The sequence below is a fragment of the Podarcis bocagei genome (assembly GCF_964188305.1).
Source record: "Podarcis bocagei genome assembly, chromosome: 14".
In the NCBI taxonomy this organism is placed as follows: Eukaryota; Metazoa; Chordata; class Lepidosauria; order Squamata; family Lacertidae; genus Podarcis; species Podarcis bocagei.
Genome location: NC_138139.1, coordinates 49,287,946 through 49,314,426, shown reverse-complemented (window position 1 = coordinate 49,314,426; position 26,481 = coordinate 49,287,946). Strand labels below are relative to the sequence as shown.

General features: G+C 46.3%; 1 protein-coding gene across 5 annotated transcripts in view; it reads left to right on the top strand.

Moving 5' to 3' along the window:
- The first annotated feature begins 1,599 nt into the window (after positions 1–1,599).
- The window catches only part of PRPSAP2 (phosphoribosyl pyrophosphate synthetase associated protein 2), a 31,903-nt gene continuing 7,021 nt past the window's right edge, over positions 1,600–26,481 (top strand). Inside the window, exons 1-10 of one of the 5 annotated variants that reach the window (XM_081169689.1) lie at positions 1,600–1,828; positions 7,247–7,364; positions 8,946–9,097; positions 11,276–11,328; positions 14,042–14,108; positions 15,926–16,098; positions 18,827–18,942; positions 19,394–19,449; positions 22,248–22,396; positions 24,571–24,641. In XM_081169689.1, the coding sequence (XP_081025815.1) occupies positions 8,979–9,097; positions 11,276–11,328; positions 14,042–14,108; positions 15,926–16,098; positions 18,827–18,942; positions 19,394–19,449; positions 22,248–22,396; positions 24,571–24,641 (804 nt within the window). In that variant the 5' untranslated portion in view covers positions 1,600–1,828; positions 7,247–7,364; positions 8,946–8,978. The other 4 variants (XM_081169686.1, XM_081169690.1, XM_081169688.1 and 1 more) reach the window with 4 other exon arrangements.

Here is a 26,481-nt window from a genome sequence, read left to right as displayed (position 1 = left end):
AGCTTCTGGGGTCTGTCTTGTATTTGCACAGAATGCATAAGTGCCATGACTTCCTGCCTGGACTAGCAGGTAGGAATTCCCCACCCAAACATCTTCAAGGATGGTAACTGCTTGGAATCAGTGATGAATGCAGCCTGCTCTTTTGGGGTGGCAAAGGGATCAGGACCAGAGGAGGCAGCGTTTCTGGACAGAAACAATCATGGACAAAGCCAGCCTAAGGCATTTTGCTTCCAGAGAAAAAGGACAAGGTCTCTCCCACAGTCTACGTACCAAAGCAGAGTGGGCAGGCAGTCAAATTTTACTTCCACGCTAACATAGGTACCAACTCCCTGGGACCTTGGGCACCCACAAAATTCCCCATGAAGGTGCCAGGCACCCACAAATTTTGGTGCCAGGGCCATGCACCCACGGCTCTGGGCACCCACATGGGGGTCATGGGGCCAAGCTGCTCTGCTCAAGTATAAAATATACTTAAGAAAACATTGAAACACACATATTGTGTGAATAATTTGGGGCAGGGGGGGCGTGTAGCAATTGAAGAGCTTAAACAGCAGGGCCACTTCTTAGATAGGTAAAAATGGTAAATGCAATGACCACAATGAAACAGAGATTTAAGTGTGATGAAACATTGAATCAAAATTAAAATGGAATAGAATTTAAAATGATCTAAAATTCCAATGCAGAAGGATCAGTTCACTCTGTATTTATAGGAACTACTTTCAGGTGGGAAGAGAGAGAAAAGAAGAGAATGCGTGGTGAATTTAATGAACAAATCCAGGCAGTGTCAATAACAATTGTGCTAAGCATCCTAACAAATGGGCCTGAGAGCTGCATATTAGTTCAGGGCATGCATGACAAAGCTGTGCAAGGCTCTTAGATTTCCTACAGAAGGAGCTCAGCAGAAGCAGCGCTAAGCATCTTCCGCCTGAGGCAAGCGCCTCACTCTGCCTAACGGTACTGTGGAGGCCAGTCAATTGCGTGGAGAAACGTAGTGGAGTTTCCTTTCTGAGTCACCCCCAGCAAACACACATTCATGATCTGGAGAGATGTGGGAAAATGGCTGCAAGCCAGCAATTCCTCCTCCTCCTCCATCTGTTGTTGCACTAGGCATAAAACCTGGGAAAAGGGAGAGATGCTACACATACGTGTTTGGGAGCGGTTGTGAGGAAGCGCATGTTGGGGAGGGGGAGAAGATGCTGAATACATGTGAGGAATGGCAAGGGTTGAGGGGTAAAGACGCACTTATTTGAGAGGTTGCAAGCAAGGGCAAGCATTGATGCCAAAACACGTTTGGTGGGTCGTGTGGAAGGGCAAAACATCAAGGGGGACAGTCTTGGTAGTAATAAAGGTTGAAGAGTGATGCATATTTGGTGGCTCCTGAGGAAAGACGGGCACTGATGGCTGTGTGTGTGTGTGAACAGATGCCAAACACGCTTGTTGCGAGGGTCCTAAGGAAGGGAAGCAGGAGAGACCTGAACCCGCGCGCATGGCAGATCATGAAGGGCGGGCGTTGAGGGCTGTGTGTGAAGAGACGCCAAACACACGTGTTGTGATGACCGTAAGGAAGGATAAGCGGGAGAGACGCTGAACACACGGATCGTGAGGAAGAGTGGGCGTTGAGGCGTTTGTGTGTGTGCGAAGAGATGCCAGCCACACACGACCTGAGGGCTGTGTGAGGAAGGGCCAGCGCCGAGGCGTCGGAACGCGCGTGCTCGGCGCATCGTGAGGAAGGCGAAAACAACCCGCGTGTCGCGGAGAGCCGAGGACCCGGACCGCGCTGAGGGAGGCGTGGAGCGGCGGCGGCGGCGGCCATTAAGGGAAGCGAGAGGTAAGGGGAGGGGGAGGCGTTCAACACGCGCGCGCTCGTGTGAACGGGGGTCTGAGGCTGGCGGCGAGAGCCTCGCGCGGCCGCTCCGCCCACCCTCAGGCCTTTTCATCCCCGCCGCCATTTTGCAGCTGGACGGAGTTGGCCGTGTGGCGGGAGCAGGAGAGCCTCCGACAGGGACGGGCCTGCTCGAGCGAAGACCCCGCGGCCTCAGTCTGCCCTGAGCCTAGGAGGCAGGTGGGCGGGCGGGCGGGCGAGGGAGGGAGCGGCGGGGTCCGCGGAGGTGGCTGCGCCGGCCAGGTCCTCCTCCTCCTCCATCCATCTATCTATCCATCCTCCTCCCCGCGTGGCTCCTCCTTCGCCTTCTCCCTTCTCCCGAAATTCACTGGGGGTCGCGGGTGGGTGGGGAGCGCCTTTGTGTGGGTGGGGTGGTGGGTGCTCTCCATCTTTTAGGGTGCGGGTGAGGGGAGGAGGAGCGTCCCCCTCGCGTGCCACGTCGTGCTGGCATTTTTATAGATCTATCTGTCATCTATCTATCATAATATATCTATCTTTAATAATATATAATATAAAGATATAGACAGCTTTGCTGTGTCTAACCAGGTGGCAGCAAAAAAACCAACTACTGCAATTATTATTATTTTTAATAGCAGGGGCAATTAGAATTAAGATCTATTAATTTGATTATTGATGGGACCCTCCAGAATGTATTTTTTGCCTGGGTAAGTTTTAACCTCTTCAGTGCATTGGTGTTTTTTACTTTATCGCTACGGCTAGTGGCTGATGTCGATCAAGATTCTTTTGATCCTGCGTGCGATGTGCGCGCAATATAATGTGTGTATATACGCACACGCTCGCACGTGTCTGGGGCGGGAAGAACGCGAACACATTTATATCGATACCTCGGTGCTCTGTATTTTTAAGCACTCTTCATTAGCGCTGCTTCCGGGGCGTTTATTATTTGGCAGGAGTTTGTATTTGCTGCCGGTTTGTGGTCGGAGATGCTCGGGCTGCCCCTTCTGTTTTGCGATGGCCTTTAGAGCCGCGGAGAAATGAAATCGGGTCGCCGTCGCCTGTAGGTTTGTATACATATGCACACTTTTATAGACATAGCTATATATGTGTGCGAGAGTACACGCTCAGATTTGTGCGTGTGTATCTGCGTGGATAATAGCTTGCACGTATACACTCGTATATGTTATGCTCCGTGTGTGTCTATATAATAATGATAATAATTTTTATTATTTGTTTCCTGCCCATCCGACCGGGCTGCGCTGTGTATCTTTGTGTGTTTAAAGATATTTAAGCTATCAGCTGTTCAGATCCATCACCAGAAACTTAACTTGAGCTTTGCATCAAACCTAACAAATCTTCCTCAGTCCAAAGCAGCAATATTTAGATATTTAATTGCAGTCACTCTCTTTTTGGGTGGGGGGGGTGACTGAATGTTATAAACTGCCTTGAAGCATTGCATTTGGAGGTCGGGTTAAAAATAGATTTAGTTCAATGAAAGTGTGTATGTGGGGGTGTCAATGTAGAGGGAGTGGTTTTGTGCCCCTCCATCACACCAGGTGTTTTTATATGTGTGTGTGGAATGACATTTCGCTGCTTCTAAGGCAACCACCCTCTTTTTGATTATTTATGTGATTATTTAATTTCTATACCACTTAGTATATTAAATATATATCTAAGCGGTGTCCAGAAAACTGAAGCAAATACCGACAACTTAAACAAAATATTACAAAAATGCAGAGTTGCATATAAAAACGTTACATTAGTACAAAGTTATTAATATATACAAATCAATCACTTTCCACCTGATGGAGGTTGTTGTTAAATAAATACCTGTTATTTTGCAATTTCCGTTGGGATGCTTGCATGCTGACAGACCCTAAATCTTTATCTGTTTAAAGCAACACTTAATAAGGAAAAAACAAACCTTGACATGAGGAAGGGCAGGGTTTCGTTAGAGGGGAGCAGAGGGGAGTGGGTTGTTTGTCTCCAATCTTCACATCATGTGTTTGTGTGGAGGGGGGAATAAGAGTTTTCCATGTGATGAGAGAGACATTGACATATATACACATTCAGCGCATTTCGCCCAGGGCTGGGTATAAGGCCTACTTAACTCCTCTGTTGTTGTTGTTTTATAAAAAATAAATGATGATTTGGGATGGGGGGGGGGCAATCTCCCCACCACCATAAGGCAAAAAATGTGATGCTGTCAATTTCTCCACCCCTCCCTCTTTCCATGCTGACCCCCCCCCCAGCTCTGTCGCAAAGGCAAATACAATTACTCTCGGTGTTTTCTTATGATATACACAAGTGTGTGACCATACTGGATTTTAATGTACATACACAAACTCGTTGGAGGGGTGTGGCGAGAAACAATTTAATTTAATTGATGTTTCCTGAGTTTTTTAAAGTACGTAGAGGTTCCCCCAGCTTAGGCCACCAGAGTGAAAAAGGCTTTGCTGATCATCTGGAAAAATAGGTGGGGCGAGTGTTTCTTAAGTACACACCTTCCCATCCTCTATTTATAAGAGAGACCTAGGGGTATGTGTCTTTTCCTCCGTATTCGCTAACCTCCATGCCTCTCCTTTCCTCCCCAACCTGCAACTAATTGGGTAGATCTTTATTCAGTATTCACCCCTGTCCTTTAGCAAGGCTACAGAAAGCAGGAGTGAACTTCTTGTTGCTCATTTTGAGTGGTGCTGGAATGAATGCATGATGTTGATCCCCTGGGCTGATGTGTTTGGTTCATCTCCATTATACTCATCCTTTCAGCCGCACGGTAACAATGGCGGAGGCCCTAATGCGCAGAAGCTCTTAACTGGGAAGCTTTATCCTTTGGGAATTGTGGTGTGTGTGTGTGTGTGTGTGTGTGTGTGTGTCTCCACCCTCCCTGCTGCCCATCTCCCTTCAACTGCTGAATGCCTTTGTGGTCCAGAACCTATCAGGACCTCCAAACCTCTTAATGGATAGGATTTAGTCCAGCAGTTTGCTCTGTGCGCTAAGGGTGTGGTATGTAACTAGCCAAAGCATCATAACAGTAAGAATTGGCTTTCTGTGGTGCTGCTTGCTCTTATGGGCTTGTGAAGCAGAGTGCAAATTATTCCCACTGGTCTAGATTGTGTGCGGTAATTCAGAACTAAGTCCCAAGAGAGACACTGTGTAAAATGCACCCCATAGCCTTTCTCTGTTTTCCCTTTTATAGTTGTTGGTAAAGCTGTGCGGGGCTTGTTTTGCTTCCCTTAGGTAGAACACAATGGATGCTTTCTGTCTGTTGCTTCTGAACCATAACATGGTCTTTATTTGTGATATAATGAGCTAACGGATATTTATGGAGCATACATGCGCTCTGGTTTTGGTCTAGGTTCAGAAAAAGATCGACCCTTTACGCAAATTTGTTCATAGAGTACTTGCTGAATTAGGGCTGCATTTCTGTGTCTTAGTTTCGGACAGTGTTCGAAACTCCCATTCTAGGCGCATTTTGCGACAGGGAATTTCATTAGCGCAAGCAGTCTCTGAGCTCTGGGCGCAGTATTGCACTTATGATTTCAGAATAAAACTGCAGAGTGGAAGGAAAGGAAAATCTTTTTCTGCCTACCCACTTCCAGTTACTCTCTGAAGACTGGAGAAGACACCCTCTTAAGAATATTAGGAGGGTGGGCAGGGGAAGGACTCGACTTTGTGAAAAGTGAACATAATGTTTTAGCTGCAGTTCATTCATTTTCAGCTTTGTATTCTTGTTTTTTAAAAAATCGCACCTAGACATTCGCTGTTGCGCCCATAGCCTAGGTTTAAGGTGCCATTTAGCTCCTGGCTTTCATATATCAAGTTTCTAAAACTAGTTTTGGAATTTTCTCATTCTGAGCAGGCAAATTTCCATGCGTGGCATCAGTAGAATTTCCCCACATGTGGCCAGTGTGGTGTAGTGGTTAAGAGCAGTAGTCTCGTAATCTGGGGAACTGGGTTCGCGTCTCCGCTCCTCCACATGCAGCTGCTGGGTGACCTTGGGCCAGTCACACTTCTCTGAAGTCTCTCAGCCCCACTCACCCCACAGAGTGTTTGTTGTGGGGGAGGAAGGGAAAGGAGAATGTTAGCCGCTTTGAGACTCCTTAAAGGGAGTGAAAGGCGGGATATCAAATCCAAACTACTCTTCTTCTTCTTCTTCTTCTTCTTCTTCTTCTTCTTCTTCTTCTTCTTCTTCTTTAGAATGTTAATTATGCCTATAATTCGATCCTTACAGTGGATAAGTGTTTCTTGGGCGTGCCATTGGTTTGTAGTGAATGAGGTTGTTTGAAGGCCTTCTGCTGTGAACTGGGTTTGAGCCCCAACCCACAGGTCACCAAGCATGTTAGGCCTGTGGGCACATTTGGATCTTTGAGTTAGTATGACCTCTCTTCCCCCTGGATCAGTGCTTCCCCCTGCCCCCTGACCCATGTGTGTGCGTGCACACACACACACACACAGAGCACCAAGACCTCACTTTCCCAAGGTACCGTATCTGGAAAAGAGTGGCAATGCTAGCTGGGGCTGATGGCAGTTGTAGGCTAATACATCTGGGGTGCACTAGGTTGGTGGATGCTGCGTTAGTGAATGATCACAAGAGAAAACTTTTGCTTGTTTGGATTGTGGTTTTCCTGTCTTCGCTGTGCTGAATTTTCTGCCTGCCTTCTATTTTGAAAAGGCAGCCTCTGCTTTTGACGGGTGTGTGCTTGATCGTGCTGTTAGTTAATTCAATGTCTTTTAAACAATAATTTGTAATATTTCTTCCTTCAAAAAGAGCTTCTCTGAAATGGGCATGGTTTATATTAATGAGAATGTGGTCTGATGGTAGAGACTCCTACAAGTGAGATTTGCCACCCTTCTTTCAGCTGTGAAATTCCACTATGTCTGGACGAATAGAATGTGGTCTGTCTGCAGAGGCTGGGAGAAGATTTTTTAATAACGGTGTTGCCCAGTATTAGTCACAACTATGACTAACAGTATTTTTAGAGATGCCACCCTCCAAAAACAGGAGAAAGCACCATTCTTGACTGTAGTCTATATGTACTATGTTGCTCTTTCTCTTTGATTGTGTGACACATTTTTGAAAGATAGCTGATAGTAGATAGAAATAAACTTTTCTTAGCTATATATCTGCATTGGAGCTTGGATGAAGGGACAGGTGTTTATTTTTTAATAGGCAAATGGTAATGATTTGGCACTTTTTCTGGTTAATAATCAAATTATTGCATATTGTTTAATACTGATGACTGAAGTCCTATTTCTCGGTTTCATTAGAGTCCCAAACGTATAGTTTTCAATGGTGCAGCAAAGGGTGTTTGTTCTTATTTTTGCAAAATAAAGACCACTGGGATAATCTTTACCATCTGCTCTTACTTCCCGTATCTCTTAATGGTTATATTCTCTCCGCAGGTAATTTTTTTGAAAGGATGCTAGTGGCATTGCCCTCAGGAGGAGAGTAAAGTGCAAGAGAGCTTCAGCTCTGTGTGCCAACTTCGCACAGCTCTTTTCTCAGCCGCAACCTTTATTTGTAAGTGCTTTCTCTAAGAACATTAATCAGACCTGGGTGCTGGCTTATATTAGCAAAACTGTCAGAGGTGGTTGGTATCAAGAGTTACCCTGAACCAACAGCCTTTTGTTTAAGATGGATAAGGCAACAGGGCTGGAACTGGGAGCAAGCTCTGTTTTTTGTTTAAGGCAGGGGTGAGGTAATCCTTCTTTGCTAAAGGGCCATACTTATTTGTGGGGGGACCTTCTGGGAGCCACATGGGCAGGGCCGGAAGCAAAAGTGATCTGAGCCATGGATGCAACTCTTACCTTTATAGGGTAGGCGGTGAGCTAAACCACTGAGCCTCTTGGGCTTGCCCATCTGAAGGTTGGCAGTTAGAATCCCTGCTATGGAGTGAGTTCCCGCTGCTCTGTCCCAGCTCCTGCCAACCTAGCACTTTGAAAACACACCAGTACAAGTAGATAAATAGGTAGTACCACTGCGGCAGTAAGGTAAACAGTGTTTCTGTGCGCTCTGGCTTCGGTCATGGTGTTCCATTGTGCCACAAGCAGTTTAGTCATCCTGGCCACATGACCTGGAAAGCTGTCTGTGGACAAACACCGGCTCCCTCGGCCTGAAAAGCTAGATGAGTGCCACAACCCCATAGTCGCCTTTGACTGGACTTAACTGTCCAGGGGTCATTTACTTTTTTTAAAAAATAACTTTATTCCAGTTGTGCAATAATTGGAACATTCTATACACACCACCATTCATCCAGGTATGAAAGAGGCAATATTCAATAATCAGTGTTCAAGGGCACATTCCAACCAGGCAAAAAAATGAGGGCCGAGAGCAAAGCTAGGGAGGGGTGTGGTTTGGGAAAGGCGATTTATTATTATTATTTATTTTATTTTATTTTATTTATACCCTGCCCATCTGGCCGGGTTTCCCCAGCCACTCTGGGCATCTTACAACTTATATAAAACATAGTAAAATATCAAACATTAAAAACTTCCCCATACAGGTCTGCTTTCAGATGTCTTCTAAATGAAGAAACCTGGAGAGTCTCATTTGCTTCCCCATGGACCTGAGGTTTTCCTTCCACCCCCGACCAAGGCATCTCAGTCACACATAACTGTCTTCACTACTATAGGTCCCTGTGTTCTCGCGTGAAATTGAATTCTCACTTCTGCACACCGTTTTTATTGTACGTTCATAAATCGCCATGAGATAAATGTGAAAGTTGATTCATAAATAATATATAATAGTTGCAAATAAATCAGGAAGAAAAGTCCAGCCTGCTATTTTACTTTTAACAGCATCTTGATGTCCAGAAAACAGCAGACAAAACTTTTGTCACAGTGTGGATGTGGGTGTTACCACCTATTCACGCCAAGTTGCAGTTGTAAGTACAGCTGCAGTTTCGGGTTGATAAGCTGGCAACCATAGTGGTAGTCTGATCATTGCTGAATGGGGCGAGATGTCTTAAGTTCCTTCAGATTGGTACTTGAAGGGTTACACAGCATGAGCAGAGCATACAAGGGTGGCAGAAAATATTGAAAATTGGGTCTTCATGCTCCACGTTGCTTATTTAGAGCTAATGTGCTTTTGATCTTCTTGCAGTATTTTAAAAGTGGGAAGACAAAGGAGGATTTGATGTTTTGTGTGGCACCCAATGGTACAGGATCCATCATGAATATAACGAAGGGTGGGCTGGTGCTATTTTCAGCCAATTCCAACCCATCGTGCATGGAACTATCAAAGAAAATTGCCGAGTAAGTAACAGCCGCTGTATTTTTGTTCCTAAGCACTCTGTGCTGCTTCTGTTTCAATGTGGGGTGTTGGGTCTGGCTGGTATGAGCGTAATGTACGACTCTCAGCAAGATTATATTGTCAAGTTACTTAGTAATGTCTCACTGCTGTTTTTGCCAAGAGAAAGTTACATTTAAAGGTGCAGGGTTAGTATAATGCAGGCTTTGTTCTAACATGATAAACCCACATATGATAAACCCGCGTATTAAAGTCTGCTGGTCTTAAAGCATTACCTAATATATATATCTGGCTTTCCTAGCCGGAAAGTTTAAGATAAAGGTGGTCTGAGGATTATCACTGGGTCCTGGTGCACCTCTTAGGTAGCCCCTGCAATCCCTCACACCAAAAGGATGTTTGAGGTTTATGATGCTTCTGTTACGTGCTGAAGAGGCTAGCCATCTTTTGGTGTAGATTTCAAAGTCTGAACTGAAGATTAGCTTGCCTCTTCAGCAGTAGTTCAGTGGAAACTCAAAATAATGGAACCAAGTGAGTGGATCCAAGTTCTAGAACTGAAGCAGCCAAACAAGACCTTTCTTAATAGTTGTACCACATTCCTGATTCCAGGAATGACAACATGGTGGCCCATGAAGAGCAGGCAAATTTTAAGAGTGCATGCTATGAGAGCAGTTTTATAAGGCTTGGAGACTAAGGGTACATTGCTCCTTCTGCCCTTCCCCTTCCCCCATTCCCAGTTCTTGCCCATCCTGTTATTTAAGCTTGTGTTCTCTCAAGAGAGCCACTCATCTTAGCGTTTCTTACAGCCAGAAGGTCTCTTGACAGTTAGGTCATGCTGTGCACACTGGCTGTTTTTCAGATTCATTTTGCAGAATGATCCTTTGAGAACACTTATTTCGGGCCAAGCCTGTTCAGCCAATGCTTAGCCTCCCAAAACACCTAATGTACATTGAGCTGAGCCAATGATAGTCAGAGCGTGACTTGTGTGATTTTGTTTTCTCCTGCCCTTGACAGTTGCTTGCCCAGACCAGAAAGGGAGCCAGTTACTGAGTAATGTGGATGCTTAGAAACGGAGATGGTCTCTTGAAGGCTAGAAGAAACCCCATCAGGTTATCTTGCAGAAAATATTCTAGTTTTGGTCTGGCACTGAATGAGAGAAGTAGCAGAAGAAGTTTATGGGGGAAATTTGCCCAGGAAGGAGTAATGGCAAAGTGAGCTGTGTGCTATTTTCCTCAATGACAATACATACGATTAATAGCAAGCTGGGATTCTATTACCGCTTCTTAAATTGTTGCAAAAAGACCCACAGGTATGGCACCTGTGGTCTACAAACCTGAGCAGCAGCTCATTCCTATAAAGCGTGACATCTGCATGGCAATTGTTCCTGCAGTTGGAGAAATGGCAATTGTTTCTCAAAAGTGCATTTGTAGGCAGATCCTTCTGGATGTAACAAGTGAGCAGAATCTGTGCTGTGGCAGGAGTTGGCAGAAGCTACCTTTTGGCGTTGGGGACATTGAGTCAAGTCTTAGCAATAACCTGCTTAGAGAGTTCAGTGATCCAGGGTTTGTGCTGCAGGCAGGCTGCTGTTAGGACTATAAGCATTTAGGGAAAGAGGGCTTCCCAAACTCCCCTTCCCCCCACGGACCACTTAAAAAATGTCAAAGGGTCTTGGCAGACACTTAATGATTATTAATTTTTTGCCTGTTGTAGCAATTGTAATGTGCTGTGTTAGATGCTGTATGACTTTTAATTCTTTTTGTTGCTTCTTTTATCTCCTATATTTATTGTATTGCAGTTTGCATTCCTTAGAATTCAAGTTGAAATACAGCATAAGAAATAGAAGCAGTACGAATACAGTTATAAATCGGTGTGGGTATTTAATGCAGACCCACCACAGACCATTTGAATGAAGCTTTGGGACCACTGGTGTACTGCGGACCATTGTTTGGGACTAGAGTACAAAAGACTGTTAAGTGATTTCAGCCTTCACCAATTTGGTGCTTTCCATATGCTTTGGACTGCAACTTCCATCATCCACACTGGCTGGAACTCATGGGAGTTGTAGTCAAAAACCTCTGGAGGGTGCAAGAAGAAGAAAGGCTGCCCTCCCTATTTAAAATGTTATTTTTGATCCCAATTCTAATTCATCCTTGCTTCAGTGAGCTTTGTCTTGTCTACCTTTGCAGGCGCCTGGGGGTGGAGATGGGCAAAGTCCAGGTTTACCAGGAGCCGAACAGAGGTGAGCATCTTCCACTGAAAGCCCTTACTTAAAGCGTTCATCGCTGGGAGCTAAAGGGAAAGGGATCTAGTTTATTAAGCACCTCCCATAACAACCTCTTTCCTCTCCCTTCCCCCTGCCTCTTTTTCCCTGGAGAGTTTGTCCCTTTAGGTGATCCATGTGTCAGCTCTTGCCGTTTCCTTAACTAAACAAGTGTAAGAGGCCACTTCCTGGTTTTCCTTCCGCAGCATCTTCCTGTTGTCAGCCTGTCCTTGCAGTTCTGTGACAGGCACGCAGTGTTGGGCTTTCCTGTCACTTGCCTGCATTGCACGACAGGGTAAGGAAGAAGAGCAGCTGCATTTGGCACAGCCCAGCCTGCACATTATACACCAAAGAAAATCCCCTGTGTTGCAAAACTGAACACTCTGAACAACAGCAAGCAACACGCCGGCTAATAATATACAGACAATATTTTTATAACACTATACTGTTTCAAAATTCATAAACAGAAGACATATAATATGTTCATGGAGTCACAAACTAATAAGAATCAAATAAATGTTCCATGAACAGGAATAGTAGAGGAGTGGTAAGTCACTGTCAATGATCACTGAAATGAAGGCAGAATGCCTTTCCACAGTCAATATCCTACAGACGTGAGATTATGGGTGCTCCAAACATTGCAATAGGCTTACTACACTTTTTAGTGATAGCTGATCCATGGCCATTTGATGTACCCTTGGGGACTATTTGCTGATGAAGAACTGTACTGTCTGCTGCTGTGCTTGCAGCACCCTGTTGTGACGTTTGGAGCACCCATCATCTCACGTTTGTAGGATATTGACTTGTTGTTCAGCCTGGACAAGAAGCTGGATGGACCCATGTTGTTCAGCATTCTGTTTCCAACAGTGGCCAATCACACGCCTCCAGGAAAGTCTCAAGCAGGGAATCATTCTCAGTGGCCCTTCTCTGTTTGTCCTTCTCTGATGAGACTGCCTGAGTACTTCAAGGTCCCAGCCTTCTTTGGATTTGCCTTCCACGCTAGTGCAGAGGCTGGGGGCTGGGGGATGCCAGATCATCCATGTGGGATGCTTGTTGGTCAGTATCTGAGTGTGCATCGTGTGAGTGTAGCAGTGACCTGGAAGATCTTTGCTGAAGAGTAGATGTCAGGAGTACGTGCAGGAGCCAGGCCCTGTGACCAGTAGGACTTTGCAGGACTGGGGCCTTCCTAAGTTTGTTCTGAAGAGGCAAGGCGCGGCCACACAGGTGAGGCCAATTGGTAACTCACTGCACCTGGTGGCAAGAGCCGGGAAGGGATATAAGGTCAGCATTTCCCTTCGGCTCTTTGCCACAGCAACACATTCCCTGCCTTGCTGCGTTTGGCTCCTTGACTCCTTTCTTCTTGATCCTCGGACCCTTGGCTTCTTGACTGCTGATTCTCTGACCCTTGGACTCTTGGCTTCCTGGCTTCTGGACTCTTGTTCCTACTCCCACCCCGCCATCTTGTCCCCGGTCCCGACGTCCCCAGCCGGGACTTCGATCGCCTGTGAACCGGACTATGACAGTAGAGGCCTTAACCTGTGACCATACAGGTGTTGGCCTCTGTTATGGGCTTTCAGGGGTTCTCTAGGATCCTGCATCATCAATTATTATTATTATTCATTATTATTGTTCATCATGTTTTCTACCAAGGTAGCTAAAGGCAACTTACAATATATAACCAAGTACGTACATTGAGACCAGCATAACAGAAAAAGAAAAACCTAAAAGAGAATCGTGTTTCTGTAAGACAGGATTAAAATGTCACACCCACTGAAGGAGTTCGCAGATAATAAACGAGCCCAAAGGCCTGGTGGAAAAGAAATGTTTTTGCCTGGCAAGTCTCCCCAGGAATAGCATTCCACAAGTGGGGGAACCACCACCAGAGAGGTTTGTTCTGGTGTCACTGCCCTCTGGGCCTCCCGAGGAAGAGGCACACAAAGAAGGACTTCAGGTGGTGATGTGAGTCGGGGAGTGGCAAACCTTATTTGCTCTGACTGTTTCTCATGGCACCATGGCCAAAGAATGTTGGCCTCTGGTGGTTTGCTACTGGACAACCACCTTTAGACCTAAAAAAAGAGCAACTTGTTATACAGCTTTCTTGAAGAGCTGACAAGCACACCCTAGAAAATTTAATGGAGGATAAGGCTATTTATTTACCTCCAGCTGAAATCCAGCAGGGCTCTTCTATGACCACCGGGAGCGGTGTTGCTGTAAATCTTTCTCACCCCAGCTGTAATGTTTCTGAGTATTTGTCATGTGGATTGGAACTGTTTCCACGTTCCTTTTCCAAGTGATTGTGGTAACTTTTAAGGCACCGGTTTACATGGCCAGGAGACCTGCAGCATTCCTTACTAGCCCTAGGAAGCTGCATTGCACCAGGTCACACTGTTTGCCGAGTATTGCTTTGCTCTGATCAGCAGCACCTCTCCAAGGTCTCTGGCAGAGCCTTTTCACTTGCTGCCTGATCCATTTAACTGGAGAGGCCAATAACTTAAAATGGGACCTTTACATGTGGCGCATGTGCTCCGCCACTAAGCTTACAGTCCTGCTCCTGCTGCAAGTGAAGGGGAAACAGCAATGTTAATATTTTCCTTTGAGATGGGTTTTCAATATGGTCTCACCTGATTGGAGCTTAACGCTGATGTACTTTGCAAGCATGTGCCGACACCAAGTGCATGTTTTCTTTTGGCAGAAACGCGGGTACAGATTCAGGAGTCTGTGAGAGGAAAAGATGTCTTCATCATCCAGACTGTCTCAAAGTGAGTACAAATGTCTGCTCAGAATTAAACCCCAGACATTTCCGAATTTGGTTTTGATTGAACTGTATCTATGTAATGCGGGTGGCGGGTAGACCTTATTAACTTTGTCTCTGTTCCTTTTAAAACCTCCTTGTTAGATGTCTGTGGTCTTCTGCCATTCGCTGTCCATTATGTTCCCTTTAAGAATTTTTCAACCAGCATCAATTTTAAAGCAAATGTCTCTAACCCCCTAAATGATTTGGCAGAGTTTCCCTGAAAAGTCTGGCCTATATGCTTCCCTCTGCTTTTTTCTTTTTAACCATGGTATGTAAAAAAGGGATGCTCTAAATCCATTCTCTTAAAACCCCACTTTCCATCTTGCATAAGATGAGACAGGCAAAGCATGCAGGTATCCAAAGCTCATTGAAGAAGCTGTGATCAAGGGTAGCTGTACCAGAGTTAGACAAAGACGGGAACTATTTTAAGCACCTGTAACTAGGTTATGGAGGAGTTGTTGTTCCTGCACTCTAATTTTATCTTGCTTTCTTATGCTGCTACTAACTGGTACCTGTCAATTTGAGAGACACCCCACTGCACCCTCTATGATTCCCCAGCTCATCTCTGCTTTGGGGGAGAGGGAAGGAGCATGCTGTTTGCAGGTCACCATGTTGCCTTCCTGTAATCGGTGTTTGCCCCACTGCAAAGACGGCTAGGTGGCAATGCCAGCCCACCTCTGGTCCAAAGGAAGTATAGTTTATTGACATGATGCTCTGTAACGGGTGGGGAACCTTTTTTCAGCTGAGGGCCATATTGCCTCCTTCTGGTCTGCCTTCCGGGGGCCACATTCCAATGGTGAGTGGCTCAGAGGCAAAAGTGGACAGAACCTTGAATCTGAATCTTACATTTATACAGCAGGCACAATCTCACGTGCCTCTCGAATATCATCCATATGGCAAGGCAAGCAAGAGTCGCCATCATAGTTCCAGCCAGGCAAAAACGCTTGAGAGAAACCAGTGAAAGGTGTGGCCTAAGGAAAGTGCCACGGTCCAGACAGATAGACTTGGAGGGCCCCTTCCAGGGGTGGAGGTTTCTACCCCCGCTCTCTAACCATGGCCTTTCTTTCCTCCCCAGAGAAAGGGCTCAGGGATGTGGAGCCTCTACCGTTCCTCTCTTTTTGGGGGGGTAACGAATGCAGCACACGCAGTTGAAATCTATGGAAGCAGAGGTCCACAAATCTTAGCTGGCCTCACCCCAGAAAATTTGATATTTCCAGAGGGAGGGGGCAGAGTCTTCCTGAGCGCAGGACCCAATACAGCTGGGGTATGTCTTTGAGTGATCCCGTACTTCTCCACAGCTGGGGAGGCAAATGAGAGCCTGCCCCCGATGCTAAGCCTCAGGGAGTGGCGTTCCAAGTTCATGTGAGGTTCAAGAAGGAGCCTTAGGGAGAGACGTGACCAGTAGTGAGCTGGCAAACAAAATAGCTCAGCTGGTAACCTCAGGGTCCTGGGTTTGAGCCTCATGTTGGGCAAAAAGATTCCTGCATTGCAGGGGGTTGGACTAGATGACGCTTGTGGTCCCTTCCAACTCTTACCATTCTTTGATTCTGTCTGAAACGCCCTTGCGGACCAATGATAAGGAGGAGGAATAGTTAATCTTCCAGAAAACAGGTGTGGCAGCAATGATTTCAGAGTGTACATCAAGGTCGAAAGCCCTGCGTAATGTCCTGTTGCTCTACCTGCCCTCTCCGGCGGACGAAGGACTCTATTGCGTCAGAATGCAATATAGGGCTTGTTGTCGAGTGAAGTCCCGATACAGAACCAGCGCCCTTCTCATTGCAGGGATGTGAATACGACCATCATGGAGCTCCTCATCATGGTGTATGCCTGTAAAACGTCCTGTGCCAAAAGCATTATTGGCGTGGTTCCCTACTTCCCATACAGCAAGCAGTGCAAGATGAGGAAAAGGGGCTCCATTGTCTCTAAGCTTCTGGCTTCGATGATGTGCAAGGCGGGTAAGGACAGAGAGCAGCGGGCGAGGCCATGGCGGGACATGCCCACCCCCACCCTGGCTGCTCTAAGTATGTCTTCAGGCAACGCTGTAGACTATAGGCCTTGGCTCTCCTCTAAAGTTCCTTTCATGAGACAGTGGTCACTCGCAAAGGGAGGCAGCGCCTTGCTGAAGCTCAGTGGTTAGAGCACATCCTTTGCATGCAAATCGTCCCAGATTTAGGGGTGTATCCATTGCTAGTCCTTGAAGTAGCCCCACAGAAGATGACGCAGCTCAGGCCCATTGGGTCTACTCTGAGTCGGATTTTGTTGGAGACAACTCATAGCCCCTGGCATCTCCAGGTGTTGCTGAGAAACAGCTCCGCCTGAGATTTGGAGAGCTTCTGCCAGTCTGCGTAGACCAGGGTTTCCCAAACTTTGGTCTCCAACTGGTTTTCGCCAACAACTCCCATCACCCCTAGTTAGTAGGACTGTGGGTCAGGGATGATGGGAAATGTAGTCGGGGGGGGGGGGAGCTGGAGACCCAAGTTTGGGAAACCCTGATGTAGATAATACTGAGCTAGATCGTCTGACTCTTTTATAAGGCAGCTTCCTTGGTCTGTGGGACAAAATTCTGTACTTGGACGGCTCTCCAGCCAGTTCCTTCTATTTCCTAAATTCTCTCCTGTTCACACATGCTGTCTCTTTTCTTGGGTTTTGGGGCAAATAAATCTCTTCTCGTATATTGAGAGACATGCCCAGTTTCATCTGAATCCGCTTAGACTGGCAATCCTGATTTGACTCTTGGTCAGTAGTGGGTTTTTGGCTGTTAGCTTTTGGAATTAATTTTCCTTGTTAAAACCTTACAGAGTTAGTTGATGTTTCTGTAAGGAAATCCTCATAAAGTTCTAACAATTAAAACAACTGCATAGTAATTAACGGGCCAAAATATTAAATTGATGAGAATTGCATTATATAAGGGTCATGCATAATAATTAAGAAATGCATCTTTGAACAAAGGAAATGTTAAAATCCGTGAAACAAAACACATCTTAAATAGCCAGTCTAAAATATTATTATCATTATCTACTACACTTCACCCAAACAGCACAGTTCACAATATAAAATTACAAAATATGTAATAAAAACAATATCAAAACCAAGCCAATAACCTCCCTCCCATCAAACGCATGTAAACAGACACAGAAAGTTAGTTATTATTATTATTTATTAAATATGGGGGTGGGGACAGCTAAGGACACAGTTACAAAGGAACAAATGGGAGTTTAAAGTGAGTTTCTGATAGTTCCTTGAGAACTCTCACTGGGATCAGCTGCACTCAGGATCTCCCCATTGGGAGCTGCCCTATTGCCGCTATAAAATCAGCTGATTGACGCTGTCACCAAGCCCAGCTTTGCTGCTGTGCAGATGCAGTTTGAATCCAAACTACACCTGCCAATTGGCACCTCTTTCCCTTTGCAGATGCTGCAAGCAACTTAAAGATGCCCTGCTCTGCCCGCACTTTGCTGTTTTGGCAGGCATTGCTGTCGCTGCCATAGCGCAGCGCGGCTTGGCCTGCTTCCTCCTCTGGAGACTCAGTGCCCTTGGGGATGGGGGTGAGTGGAAAGAATCTGAGCCACCTGTGAAGCTGGCCTGACTAGGAACCAAAACCGCCCTGAGCTGTCGGCATCCAGTGGTTCCATCCCCCCCCCCGCTTGCTGCTGTGAAGGGCTAGTGGGGGGACACGACTGCTGTGTGTGGGGCCACAACATCCTGCAACTGGCCAGGCCCTGTGGATGTAGATCTCCAGTCCCCGCCAAGCCACAAAGCTTAGCCTGGACTAGGAATGTCCAAAGTCCATTCCGGGGGCCTAAGATGGCCCACTGGTTGATTTAATCCAGCCCCTGTGGCAGTATATGTCCTGGGGTAAAATCCTTAAAAAAAGCTCAAAAGCTGAACAACTTTGAGGTGAAATTGTAAAAAAGCTCAGTACCTTTGGGTAAAATTCTCAACAACTTCAGTCCTAAAAAAAGCTTAAAAACTTTGGTCAGCCCTCACACATGAGCAGATCATCAAATCTGGCCCTCTTTGAAAAAAGTTTGGGCACCCCTGTTGGGCTAACCTACTGCGCAGGGTGGTTGTTAGAATAAAATTTGGGAGTGACAATCCTTTTGAGGAACGATGGGATATAAGAGCACAAAAGAGACCGAATTTTATTTGGCAGGTATTTTATTGTATTATAATTTATTGAATTTACCGTATTTTTCGCCCTATAGGGTGCACTGGCCCATAGGGCGCACCTAGTGTTTTTTTTGGGGGGGGAATAAAGAAAAAAAAATTCCCCCCAGGCGTGGGGCTGGGGCAGGGGAAGCCCGAGTTCCCCCCGACCTCAGCCTCCAGAACAGGCTGCTATCCGCAAGCCTTGGGAGCCCGGCGGGAACTCCTGCGGGCTCCCAAGGCTTGAGGATAGCTTCCTGAAGCCTGCATTCGCCCCATAGGATGCACACACATTTCCCCTTCATTTTTGGAGGGGAAAAAGTGCGTCCTATAGGGCGAAAAATACGGTATATCCTGCCTTCCCTACTGAAAGTGCAAAGTCTCACACTTACGATGGGGTGTAAGGGATAAGCATTTCCTAAGTAAAAGCTTCTTTGGGAACCAGCTTTTAACAGCTGCCACGCATCAACTGCTGGTTTCTTGCTCTTTGTTGGTGAAGTGACCTTAAAGCACTGCTCCCCTTGGTCTCCTCCTAAGGTCTGACTCACCTCATCACCATGGATTTGCATCAAAAGGAAATCCAGGGCTTCTTCAATGTCCCGGTTGACAACCTGAGAGCATCTCCATTTTTGCTACAGTACATTCAAGAAGAGGTGAGCGAAATCGTGTCATTTCATTCCAAGCCAGGCGGATTGGGTGCTGAAAAACTGGCCTGTCCATCCAATCCTAAGCTAGGCTGGCAAGATGAGCAATGCCTTGTTCTTGATGTCACCGCAGTCCAGATGAGGACCAAAAATGAGGGTTTGGGGTGTGTGTGAGCAGTTAAGAACATGAGCTTACAACTAACAGTCCATTGTCATTGGAATTATACCACATAGGACTTGTAATATTTTGCTGCTCACTCTTACAGAAATGTTCCTAAGCCCTGTCCTCTCTGGGCAGGGCAAACTCTCTGAAGGGGAAAAGTTTGTTGGGGGGAAGGGGGAAGCAGTGTTTTTGCTTCTGTGTTGGGGATTAAAAAAATTAACAACATCACAAGAATCAGATCAGACCAAAGGCACACACAGCCCATTTCATGTGTTTGTGTTTGTTTGTTTTTTTCAGATTCCAGACTATAGAAATGCTGTGATCGTGGCCAAATCTCCGGCGTCTGCAAAGAGGTGGGTGGGTACTCCAAAACCATGTTCTGTGTAGCACCAACTATCTTCTTTTAACACCTGAAGTTTGACTCTAGATAGAGGTTGATATCATAATAATTTGCAAGGGTGGGCAGCGGGTCTTGGCTCCGAACCAAGTTGTGTGCATTTCTGCTTATTAAACTGATGCCGGAGCCACCAGCTGTTCTGGACCAGTGGGCACTTTCCCAATTTTGAGAGAGTGTCAGTCACAAAATAGCTGCCATATTTGCTGGGTCTGGGGGTGGGGAGTCCTTTAGTGAAACCGAACGGTGGGCGATTATCAGGACTGCAAAATATATACACAAAGTATCAAATGTGGTGACAGTAATAATAATAATACAACAGAACAACACCACCACAAACTGGCTTATAAGTATAAAACTGAATTTACTAGAATAATAGCTAGAATAGAGATAGACTGTTAACCATTCAAACAACAAACATACTAAGGTGCCACGTGCAAAACAAAGCCTGGAGATACTGTATAAACATGGAGTGGATAATTATACAACTCCATCTTAACAAGTTACAACGTTATACAGACTGGATAAATGAACCGTTCGACAAGTGGCGTAAGTCCACTCACAGGTCGGCAACCCTGTGCCGCCACAACGGCAAGGGTAGCACACTGGAGAATATGAAAAAGTTTTTCAAAGATCGCACTGGATGAGATGTTCTTCAATGGGTCTCGAGATGGAAACACAAAGCCGTATGCATGGATCAATCACGGGAAGGCAAATCAAAGCCACCACCCTGGTGAGAATAACGCAAGTGAGCAAAAGGAGACCTGTTCTCCAGATATATTACAGGTTTCGCTACACGCTTCATCAGTCCGAAAAGCCAGTCATACAAAACGGTTTGCTCAGGAAGCATTTCACAGAGCACATCCTTAAACCAGTGGAGCTCACCGCAAGGTGTGGTGACTCCCACCGGCTTAGGTGTCTTTGAGAGGGGATGGGATAAATTCATGGATGGGGAGGTTGTCCACAGCTACTAGTCAGGGTGGTTAGATGCCGCCTCCAGATTCTAGGCGCCATGCCTCTTAAGTTACCAGTTGTTGGAGAATTGGCTTCAGGAGAGAACTGTTGTCCTCAGGTCTCCATTTGTGATCTTCCCAGAGGCACCCAGTTGGCCACTGCAGGGAATGGGGATTCTGGACTAGATACGTGAGGTGACTTGTGATCAACCATAACAACCATAATAAGAGCCTGCTTTGTCCAGCCAGTTGCCCATCTGGCACCCTCTTCTCACAGTGGCCAAAGCTGCCGTTGTGGGAAGCCCACAAGCAGGGTGGATAAAAATCAAGGTTTTTTTATTTTTTTAAAAAAACCCGATTTTAAAAATTTAAATCATATTTTTAAAATAAAATGCTTTTGGAGGAAAAATCTTCCTAAAGATTTTCTATTATAGTCCAAAGGCTATTCATCAGCAAATAAGGATTTGATTTAAGTTTTTTCCAGTGTGCTAAAACTCAGTCTAAGTTTTTTTAAATAAAAAATATGTTTAACCACACCAGTTAACAAACATAGATACATATGCTATAATATTGTTTTAGTCAAATATTTTTTTTTAATTGTTATTAAGGAAATGATTGTTTTTCTCCTTCTAATAAAGTACAGCAGAAAAGTTATCCAAATACAGCTAACTTATTAAACCTCGCAATAATTACATAATGATCTGTCTATGTATTTCTAATAGTATAACCAAATCATTAATTTTTGATGTAAATGTAAAAACTACACTGAAAATATATTATTCCAAAAACGAAACCTTCCTCTGGTTGTAAATATTAAGATTATACCAGCAAGAATGAGTCTTTCAGGGGGGGGGGATGATTTAAATCAAGTCTTACTGACTAGTGATTTAAATTGATTTGGTTTAAATCAAATCCACCATTCCCACAAGCAAGACCTGAGGGCACCAGTGCTCTCCCCACTTGTGATTCACAGCAGCTGGTATTCCCAGGCGTAGTACAGTGGTACCTCGGGTTACATACGCTTCAGGTTGCAGACTCCGCTAACCCAGAAATAGTGCTTCAGGTTAAGAACTTTGCTTCAGGATGAGAACAGAAATCATTCTCTGGCGGCGCAGCAGCAGCAGGAGGCCCTATTAGCTAAAGTGGTGCTTCAGGTTAAGAACAGTTTCAGGTTAAGAACGGACCTCCGGAACGAATTAAATACTTAACCCGAGGTACCACTGTACCTCCGACAGTGGAGGCAGAGCTTGGCAGTTATGGCTTGTAGCCACTGAGAGCCCTCTCCATGAATTCGCCCAGTTCTCTTTTAAAGGCATCTGGGTTGCTGGCCATCACTGCCCCCTGTGGGAGCAAGCGCCACAGTTTAACTATGCGCTGCGTGAAGAAGGTCTTTCTTTCGTCCGCCCTGAATCTTCCAACATCCATCTTCTTTGGATGCAAAGGCAGCAGTGGGGATCGATGATTCCATGAACCCTGTTGCATTTATTTATTACTTGCACCTTAGGAACTAGATCAGTGGTTTCTCAAACTTGGGTCCCCAAGCTGTTGTCGGAGTACAACTCTCACCATCCCTGACCACTGGTCCTGCTAGGTAGGGATGACAGGAGTTGCAGTCCAACACCAGGTTAGGAAATGCTGAACTAGATCAATTTGGCACCAACCTGCCCTGATCACCTATCAGCTTAACACTCTTGGGAGAGGACTGCCTGCCTGCCTTCCCTCCTCTGCTTGTATGGCTGTTTCTCTGCCGTCCTTTGCGTTGGGGACGGACGTGTTTTCTAACGTCCTTGCCCCTTGTCCGCAGGGCTCAGTCGTTTGCAGAGCGCTTGAGACTGGGGATCGCCGTGATACACGGGGAGGCTCAAGATGCAGAGTCCGACCTGGTGGACGGCCGCCATTCGCCCCCAACGGCTAAAAGTGCAGCTGCCATTCACCCTAGTTTAGAGATACCCAGTAAGTAAACTCGCGTGAGAGGAGGGCCCCTGCTGGTTGGGGTGGGTGTCCTTAAAAGGAGACGGGCGTTCACAGTGGGCATCTCCCTCTCTTGAAACTTACATCCACACCATACAATGTAAGCACATGTCTCGCCCCCCTCCTATGCAAAATAAATAAGCTTGGGAACTGTAGATCATCAAGGGTGCTGGGAGACGTAAGCTACAGTTCCCAGCATTCCTTGGGGGAAGCCACGTGCTTTGAATGCTGTGGATGTAGCCTGAGTTACAGGGTTTGGACATGTGTTTGCTGCAACTTCTGGTGGAGAATCCCCTGCCCCTTCCCTGTTATGCTTGAGACTTTGCATTTAAAGTCTTTCTCTTTCTGGTTATGGAAAACTTGGGCCTATTTCATGCCCCCCTGTTGTTGTTGGATGGTACCGTGATTTGCAGCATTTGGCATCATCCTTGACCCATGCCCAAGCCCTCTTGTGTCTCTTAGTGTGGTGTGCCACAAAACAGGGTACATTTCTATTGCAGCCGGTTGAAATGTGCTTTTGATTCCTGCCCGCCCCCCCAATCCTTTTGCTCAAAACAGTGAAAAAACTGCAATGAACTTATGAGTAAAACTCAGTGCCCCCTCTTGCATGACTAGAGGGCAAGCAGATACAAGCAAGCAACTCTCTCCCAAGTGCCACTAGACTAGCAAGGAGGGACACCGGTGGCACTGTGGTCTAAACCACTGAGCCTCTTGGGCTTGCCGATCAGAATGCCGGCGGTTCAAATCCCCATGACAGGGTGTGAGCTCCCGTTGCTCTGTCCCAGCTCCTGCCAACCTAGCAGTTCGAAAGCACGCCAGTGCAAGTAGATAAATAGGTACCACTGTGGCAGTTAGATAAACGGCGTTTCCATGCATTCTGGCACTTGTCACGGTGTTCTGTTGCGCCAGAAGCGGTTTAGTCCTGCTGGCCCCATGACCCGGAAAGCTGTCTGCAGACAAACGCCAGCTTCCTCAGCCTGAAAGCGAGACGAGCGCAGCAACCCCATAGTCACCTTTGACTGGACTTAACTGTCCAAGGGTCCTTTACCTTTTACCTGGTGTAGCCCATCCACACTGTGCCCCATAGCATCTCTTGTGACCTTCTCCCATGCTAGTGAAAGCCTGTCATTCATTCCTATGGGGAAAATTGGTTGTGTTGCATTTTGGTGCTGCTGCTGGTGGTGAAATCCTCTGTCCTTGACAGTGGATGGCTTGGCTTCCTATGGTGGGGATTCTTGCAATGGGGAAGCCACGTGTCTCCATTCAGACTGGACAGGTCTTACCGGTGGGCCCTTCCTGCCTCCTCAGATACCCTGTCTGTCACAGTGATAGTCATTTTAAGATGTTCCATGTATAGTACGGGTAGGCAAACTAAGGCCTGGGGGCCGGATCCGGCCCAATCGCCTTCTAAATCCAGCCCGTGGACGGTCCAGGAATCAGCGTGTTTTTACATGAGTAAGAATGTGTGCTTTTATTTAAAATGCATCTCTGGGGTGTTTGTGGGGCCTGCCTGGTGTTTTTACATGAGTAGAATGTGTCCTTTTATTTAAAATGCATCTCTGCGTTATTTGTGGGGCATAGGAATACGTTCATCCCCCCCCAAAAAATATAGTCCGGCCCCCCACCAGGTCTGAGGGACAGTGGACTGGCTCCCTGCTGAAAAAGTTTGCTGAGCCCTGACATATAGGGAGCTCCTGGCTTTGCAGATCCTGCCGGATCCCTGGCTCCTCTCATCCCTGAGCCTTCAGGCCCTGCGTGCTGGGAGTCTGCCAATAGGCGGAGGACCACAGGACTCCCACCCCTGCTAAACACAATCAGGGGTGGCACTTGCTTTATGGAGCTTGTGATTCCATAAGGCCTTTTGTGTTCTCTCTCTCTCTCTCTCTCTCTCTCTCTCTCTCTCTCTCTCTCTCTCTCTCTCTCTCCCCTAATGGTTTTGCTGTAGGGGTTGTTGGTGTCAGCAAGGACAGCTTTTGGCGTGACCAGCAGGGGTCGTTGCTGTCAGTAGGAAGTGGAACCTGGCCTGGTTTGCTGGAGTCACGATGAGCGGGGAAAGCATCTACCAAGAGAACACCCTGTAACTAAGAGGAATGCTAAAAGGCGGGAGGTCTACTGCAACATTATAAGACTCTTTTCTTTCTCCCTTTTTTAACCAGTGTTGATTCCAAAAGAGAAACCTCCCATCACGGTTGTCGGAGATGTGGGCGGAAGGATAGCCATCATCGTGGTATGTAGCTGCCTTGCTGCAGCAACCTGTAGGTTCTGAATTGCCTTTTAGCGTTTGAGAACGTCGCGTGGAAAGATGCTGTCAAGATGCGCGTGTGTTTGTGTGTCCCCCAAATCAATTTAAAAAATAAAAACCTGGTCCACAGTATACTGCCACCATCTACTGACTTACGAGGCAGCAGGGGTCCACGTTCAGGAACCTGCCTTCCAGGGATTTCTGCAACACCTGCAGTCCCCCAGTAGAAAAGCAGGAGGGGAGGGGAACTCGGTGTCTGTAGCCATAGTGACCCAAGATGACCTAGAATCAGGATTGTAGGGTTGGAAGGGACCCCGAGGGTCATCTAGAACAACCCCCACCTAAAGCAACCACGACAGATGGCTATCCAACCTCTGCTTAAACACCTCTAAGGGAGGAGAGTCCATTACCTTCCAAAGGAGTCCATTCCACTGTCGAACAGCTCTTACTGTCAGAAAGTTCCTCCTGATGTTTAGTTGGAATCTCCTTTCTTGTAATTTGAATCTGATAATTCACACCTATTATTATTATTATTATTATTATTATTATTATTATTATTATTATTATTATTATTATTTGCATCTACACCCCACTTTTCTACCAAGGAGCTCAAGGTGGCATAAGCATCCCCCCCCCATTTTATCCTTACAGCAACCCTCACTCATTAGGGCTGAAAGTGAGTGGCTGGCCCCAAGGCATAGCTGCCAACGTTTTCCTTTTTTAAAGGGAAATTCCCTTATTCTGAATAGGATTCCTCGCAAGAAAAGGGAAAAGTTGACAGCTATGGCCCAAGGTCACCCAGTGAGCTTTCACAGCTGAGTGGTGATTCGAACCCTGGTCTCCCAGGTCCTAGTCCAGCACTCTAACCACTATGCCACACAGGCCCTTATAGCAGCAAGATTTATTTCAACTAATAAAGAGACAGCAGAGTTGATACTGGAACACAGTGCAAAAAAATATGATTCCCAAGAAGTAAGACAGATTGTAAAAGTTCAGGAACGTTTGAATTACAGAACCAGCACGCACTGAAAATAAGAAAGACTTGACTAGCTAAAGTTACAATATCCCTTTCCTACCAACCTCAGCTCCCCTCCCCGACACAACACGGTTTGAAAACCAGGCAGCTGCAGTTAGCAGGAGAGGAAGACGAGGGCAGCAAACAAGGAAGTAAAAAATGTTTTGGACCCTTTTTCATGGAGACAGCCCACATGTTATTCCACAACCGAATGCATGGGCAGACAAACCAAACTCCCTAGAACTAGTCTGGAGATGAAAGCCTGGGACGGGCCCAGCTGCAGAATATTGCCAATTAAGAATGGGCGGGTGTTTTTGGGAACTCTAATGCCAGCCTCAAGATAAGGGCTGTAACTCATCAAGCAGCTGATAGTGATTACAGGAGACGCTAAATTCCCAGGCTGCCCTAGATCTTCCCAAGAACCCCAGCTTCTGTACTATTCTGTTCTCTTAAACCAGGAGTGGGGAATGCAATTCTAGCCAGTCGTCCTTGCTGGCTCACAGATACTTTGGGGATCATTTCTCAGCTGCTGGGATGTGTCATTCACGTGGTGTGGCTGCATCCCTAGTTAACAGGATCAGTGGTCAAGCATGATGCGAGTTGTAGTCCCAAAACAGCTGGAGGGCAAAGTTTGGCCACCATTGTCCTAATGGGCCTTATATATTCTTCAAGGGGGAATTGGGACCCAAATCCATAATTATTGCTTCTGTCCATGGCCCAAACTCACACCAATGGAGGTTCTTAGTGTGTACTTTTTCCCTTTGGGAGAAATTTAAGGAGGGTGAGGTCTTGATTGGCAGTGATCTTAAG